This window comes from Cryptotermes secundus, unplaced genomic scaffold (genome assembly GCF_002891405.2).
Source record: "Cryptotermes secundus unplaced genomic scaffold, Csec_1.0 scaffold3068, whole genome shotgun sequence".
Taxonomy (NCBI): domain Eukaryota; kingdom Metazoa; phylum Arthropoda; class Insecta; order Blattodea; family Kalotermitidae; genus Cryptotermes; species Cryptotermes secundus.
This window is the reverse complement of record NW_019739262.1, coordinates 7,251-13,715: the sequence shown is the minus strand read 5'-3', so window position 1 is coordinate 13,715 and position 6,465 is coordinate 7,251. Positions and strand designations below refer to the sequence as shown.

Here is a 6,465-nt window from a genome sequence, read left to right as displayed (position 1 = left end):
GGGGGGGGGGCTACATGTGTACCAGCGTGGTTTGTACGGGTGAGTAACTGTATTCCACAAGTATATTGTTGTTCATTGTGTATGTTTTTCTGTTGTATTTGTGATTTAAGTTTGTGACCCTTAAAGTAAGATTTGATTTGAATGGTTTTTATATAAGCTGAAGCTGTGTTGCACACTGTTGTGCTGGAACAGTAATTTAAGTGGGCTTGGTCCATAAGTAGTCTTATTCTTTTCATGAACAGTGTTGCTTGACATACTGTGTAGTGGCTTACTACCATAAGACAGAAGTAGTTTTGTGTAGTCCATACTGCTTATGCACATTGGTTTACCATAATTTTCTATTGTATAATTTTTGATCACTTGTTACACCATTTTTCACATGACGTTTGTAATTCTATATCAGTCTTATTTTACATTTACATTATATTGTTTCATTTTTCTTTTCTTCTTCTTCTTCTTCTATGGCGCAACAGCCCGATGTCGGGCCTTGGCCTCCCTTATCAAGCCCCTCCATTCCTCTATCCTGCGCTGCTCTCTTCCAGTTCTTCTTTGCATCTTCTTCCACCACATCAATCCATCTAGTTCTTGGTTTCCCAGCATGTCTCCTACCACCTATTGTACTGTATAATATTTTCTTTGGGATACACTCCTTAGCTATTCTCTGTACATGCCCAGCCCATTGCAATCTTTTAAGCTTTATCGTCACTGAGATCTCTGGCTCCTTATATAATTTGTACAACTCTTTATTATATCTTATTCTCCATAGCCCATTCTCTTTTATTGGTCCACATTTTTCTTTACACTCTCACAAATTCTGTTTTACAGAATTTGCTACCTGTTAGCTGGAGTGTCTGTCTCCTTTGACCCCGTACTTTGTGGTCACTTTGATTCCGAGTCCCTTTATCCCTTTCTCCCTGCCACAGTTAAAAAAATGAATGGTTATTTGTGGGGGGCATGTTGTAGCGTAGTTGGCTAAGGCACCGTGCAACAAGCCAGAAGGTCTCAGATTCAATTCCCAATGAGGTCATTGGACTTTTCAATTTACCTAATTCTTCCATCTGTACTATGGCCATGGTGTCGACTCAGCCTCTAACAGAAACAAGTACCAGGAGCCTTTGTGGATATAAAGGGTGGCTGGCACATAAGGCTGACAATCTAAACACCATCTGTGAGCTGATTGTCTAGAAAATGTAGGAGCTTTGACATCTCAAAACCCTGTAGACCTCCATGGCCTCTTACAGGGATAACTTTAGATTTTATTTGCTGTCTTGATGTCCAACCCATCTATGGTAGCGTGTATACCCATGACAATTTGAGGACAGTAGCTTGAGCCCTCCTGAACTCTGCTTGGCACAGATGGTTCAGACTTAGTCAGATGCTCCACATCATTGTCTTTGTTTGTCCTCTGCTTTTCTGCTTATCATGAGGCTTAACTGCATCTGGTCAAGATTATTTCCCTTTGGAGTTTACACAGTCAGTATATGTGTGCTTCTCATGCTGTCATATTGGAAAGGCAAGGGGCAGTTTTCCCAGTATCTGATGGAGTCCCTTTTGTAGGCTTGCAAGGGTCGCTTGATCTTTGGTGATAAGGGAGACTGCCATAAGCTGGCGGAGAAGAAGAGTAGTTGTGGATCTAGTTATGTTCCGTCAAGAACCTTAGGCATGAGTTGGATATGAATTTCCCCCACCACTTGTCCTCTGTGAATCTGTGCTTCCAGTATGTGGTAGATACACTTTATGATAGTTAGATAAAGAAATATCTTGCCTTAAAGTCTTGTGGAACAAGATTCTGATTATGATGTGGTTCCAGTTAGTCTTGTCAAAGATTCATATGAGATGTTAACATGGAATGGCTAGAACATGGGGGATACAGAAATACATTTTGTTGGAAAGCCTAGATTGGTTCCAATATAGCAAGGAATATCTTGGCTAGCCGTGCTGCTGTCAGTTGCTCGTATTTGGATATTGCATGGAAACAGAGTAAATAAGCTAAACAGTGTTGTAAAGGACCATGGCGTGACAGGAATTGTTTTTATTTTGACTGCTAACTTGACCCTTATTTCAGGGTATGGATGCTGATAATGAACGGATGATATTTGAACTGCTGTTGACTACATCGAGACGGAATGACAGTGCTCAGTACTTCCTACTGACTCCAAAGGTAATGTCTAATTACAGCTGTATATGTGTAAGTGCAGGTTCCTGATTGTGTCACATGCCTTCATTTTATTCCCGCCAATACTGGGCTCTGTATATTTTCCAGTCAAGGCATATTATTTCAAGTTCTTTCCAGTCTTTCCTATAATGTTGTATTAAATTTATCTTAGACCAAACTGTCGGGGTAACCTATAGGGACCTGGAGATGCCATTAGGAGACCTGTGCAAAATTTCTGTGTTCTGCATAAGAGATCGAGTTCCCTGGAATCCTCTAGCAGGGAGATAGGGTTTGGAATGGAAAGAGCACCACAGTTGCGATGGTGTCCTGGTTGTCCCTTTAGACCTTGAAAATCCTGGAGAGGGTTAAACATTTTTCTTTCCTGTGTGGAGGTGGGGTCAGATACCTCCACCATAACCCAGTGAATCATAGGAGGTGACAAAAAGGGACATCTCATATCTGAGACAGTAAAATATGGTCATGAGTCCCATGGGACTTGGCCCCGAAAATGACTGCACTGGAGAGGGCCAGCAGCAATTGTAAACGATAGACCCATCTTCTTGTCAGAGGGAGTACCGCACATTAACAAACCCGCAACTGTCTGACAGTAATAAAAATCTGGTTGTAAGCCCCAGTTGGGTGCTTTAATCCAAGGCAGACTGACTGACTGACTGTTGGTCATAATGTAAGATTCAGACTCAGGTCAAATTGTGAATTCAGTTATTATTTTGTAGTGCCAGAAAGGTGGAAACTTGTCTGTCTTAAGTACACTTCAGTGTCCCTCGTCAGCACTTCATATGGATTATCTTTGTTGCTGCCATCTGATCACACTGGTACAGCAGGTTATTTATAAATTTCAAATATAAATGGAAGGATAGTAAATGAGAAAAAGCAACAAGAATTTCTGGGAAGTATTAATCACCTACTTTCTATTCACTACAATTTGAATATTAGATACAAGTAGAGAAAACTCTGATATGTTGAGGCATTTAAGTAATATTGAGGTCATTACCTCGACAAATTGAGAGGTTGCACTGATGATGATACTGATGGGCAGGATTTATGAAATACACCATTGAGATGGCATGATACAATCTTTCATGATAGTCAGTACAGGTGCTCAAAAGTTGCTGAGGGGGATACAGACATACACAGAGACAGCAAGCTTATCTCATAAGCATACTTATATATCCCCCCCTCCCCACAAATAAGGAAAGTTGGCTAAAAGGGAAAGGGAACGAAAGCCTTTAACTAAGAGCACATACGGAAGAAAAATATCAGAGAGAAGTATGCAGTGTTATGGTATAGATGATCACTGTCCATTTACAGTATAAGCACATTCAAAAACTAAGTTATTGCAGTTTCCAACTTTTTATTTTCATGGGGTTATGGCATTTGTTTAATTGTTTCACAGGATACAGAGCATAAGACACTTGAGATGTTTTGGCCTAAACAGTTGCCATTACACCAACCTTCTGGGTACAGAATGTTTGGAATGATGTGTTTCATGTGGTTGTACCATCTCAACCCTTGTAGTGCCAGCCTCTAGGAGGTGGATATGCTATAAATACCAAACCATTTTTCCTTAAATTGCAAGCATTATGAAACACATTCTGTTAATCTCAAATTTGGCCCAGAAGTCTGGAGTAATTCCTTGCATTTCTCTGAGTACTGAAAAACGCAGTAAACTACTGGAAGATTATATCTGTTTAAATTTTGTGAATGGAAACAGAATATTCTTTCAGGTTTATAAATTTAAGAATATGTGAACTGCCCCTTCCCCTTCTTCTCTCAAATTATTACTTATTACCAGAGCCGTGAAGTAGAAAGAAGCAGCCCATCGTCACTGGCTCTATTGCTGTGTTCGCAAGCTCCCCAAGATATACGTGGGGTATCCAAGCTACAATGATACGTTGGCCCTTCAGATAACAATAAAGAGGTTTAATAACAAAATTACACAAAATTACAAAGAATACATAAGCAAGGCAGAACAGGGTACAACAACCCAATCCATGATTGCTGAGCAATCACTCGTCGCCACAGTTGCAACCAAGAATAAACTAACTCGCCCCAGCTTCCAACTTCCTTTGGGCGTTAAACGGGTTACCCCTGACAAACACAAGTAATACTGGAAATAAATAAGAAAATAAGACACACATCGCCACCGTTCTAAGCCAACGGCTTGCGATTGCAGACAACGTTTTGCCTTACAAGCCAGCCAGGTATTGAGAACACAATTTAGAAGTACCCCAGCTGAAACAGAATTCCAACAGCAATGCCTGCTAGCTGATAAGCGCCCTCTCAGGATGTCGTCTGACAGGCTGCAAGGCAGGTCTTTTCTTGTTCCGAGACAAGGAAGAGGGATAGAAGGTCACGTGATACAGACATGACGAGGGTAATACATCAACATATGGGGGTGAAGATGGAATCTGGGAATGGCAGACGCCATGATGTCACACACAAGAGCAAGCTGACCTTCAGCACGGCTCATGTGGATTTTATGGTTGAACGAAATATTCACATTAATAAATTATTTTCTAGAAAATATGGACCACTGATTATAGATCACTCAGTTCTTCTCATGGTAACAGATTTTCTGAGTTCTATACAAAATTGTTTAGATTGTTGACATTGTTTTGAAAGCATTTCACTTTTGTCTCTTTTAATATATTATTCAGTACACTTATGCTTTGAAAGACGCTACCCATGGAGGCCCCTGTTGTGTTGGCATGTGCAGTTGTTTGTAGTTCCCACACCTGTGACAAATCTTGCATGATTTTGTTCATCACACGCCCACAAACTGAGGTCATGAAACAAATTTCACCAAAATTACTCATGAAAGAAAGGAACATTGTTAGTTAGCTTTGTTTTAGGTTTACAATGTTAGTTAGCTTTGGTTTAGATAAACCATATTGTACCATTATCATAAATAATGTTGGAGAATATATGAGGTATATAAAGAAATGTCGAAGAAGTTAATTCATACCATCGTCTTACGTTGTTTTTTGATGATCTACCAACTTCACACAGACATATTATTTCCATATGTACAGCATTAAGAAATTGATGGTTAAAATGGTTTTGTTGCTGTGATATAGTCCTCATTATAAGCCTTACTCATTCTTGTGTAGTTTCACTGTATTTCACCCAAGGTACATTTTTTCCACTTGCAGTTGGAGAGAAATTTGTGTGAGGATGAATAAATTGCTGTGCATGTGTTTTTGTTTCATTTGCTGTCGAGTGTAGGATTGCTGTGATGAAAAATAGATAAAAAGATGCTGGATATGTTGAATTTGCAGGCAGAGCATGTTTAGGTACCTGAAATTCTTGATCCTGAAAGTTTGTCTGAGTTTATTATTGTCAGCTTCTCTCAAATCTAGATCAAGGTCACTACCACTTCATTCTGAACTTGTAACTCTCGGAGACCTGAAAGATGGGAGCATTAACACGACTTTGTTCTTGAACATAAGAACCATATCCAATGGAACAGCCAGTGATAAATGTGCAAAACAGTGCTGACTGATAAATATGACTGCTAACAGTAGAAGGGTTACCATGTGCCATGAATTACATTTATATGTGAGAAGAATAGGCTTCATTTGTGTTGTGTCTGACTGAGAACTGATTTCATTGCAGCTCCTGCCCTCACTGTTTTATGATGACATTATGAAAGTTCACTGTATTTACAATGGTCCCGGTGCTCTGTGCAGTGATAATTGGAATCTGAGTGACATTATTGCAAGGAGAAAAAGGCTTAAGCAGCAGTAGCTGTAATGCTTCTTGCTGTTCAAGCTGGAAGTTTTGCATCTCCAGCCTTCACTCTTATATAAGACCACATGAAGGATATTGCTGCTGTTGATGCTGTTCAAGCTCTTGAATCTTTTACAATGGAGGATGAGCGAGAGACTCAACCTGGCTGCATTTTGGAATCAGTCTACCGCATTTCACTTGTTTGCTCACCATGTCCAGTCCACTGTGAAAGAGCCTTCTTGAAATAAAGTGTGAAGTCATAATCCAAGCATATCTAATTTATTCTCCCCCGGGTCCCCCCCCCCCGATCAAATACTGGTGTGCTTTGGCCATGAGATTATCTTCAGGGGAAGAACAAATATTAAAGTAAGCTTTACAGTAAGTGTACTTCGTGGCGTTCCATGAGGTTTTAGTCTCGAGTGTTCAGGTTTTACTCCACAGATGGCGCTACAGTTTTTATTTAATATTTTTTTGTTAACTCACACTGAATTAGCCTGGTCTCAAGTGATGTTAAGGGTGGGGGGGACGATTCCCACTCTTTCATAATCTCATCCCCAGTA

General features: G+C 40.0%; 1 protein-coding gene across 4 annotated transcripts in view; it reads left to right on the top strand.

The window, feature by feature from the left end:
* Positions 1-6,173, top strand: part of LOC111871940 (structural maintenance of chromosomes protein 5) — a 72,273-nt gene extending 66,100 nt beyond the window's left edge. For all 4 annotated transcript variants that reach the window (XM_023865371.2, XM_023865370.2, XM_023865368.2 and 1 more), the window contains 2 exons: positions 2,066-2,161; positions 5,792-6,173. In XM_023865371.2, the coding sequence (XP_023721139.1) occupies positions 2,066-2,161; positions 5,792-5,923 (228 nt within the window). In that variant the 3' untranslated portion in view covers positions 5,924-6,173. The remainder of the gene's footprint in view (positions 1-2,065; positions 2,162-5,791) is intronic.
* The last annotated feature ends 292 nt before the right edge of the window (positions 6,174-6,465 follow it).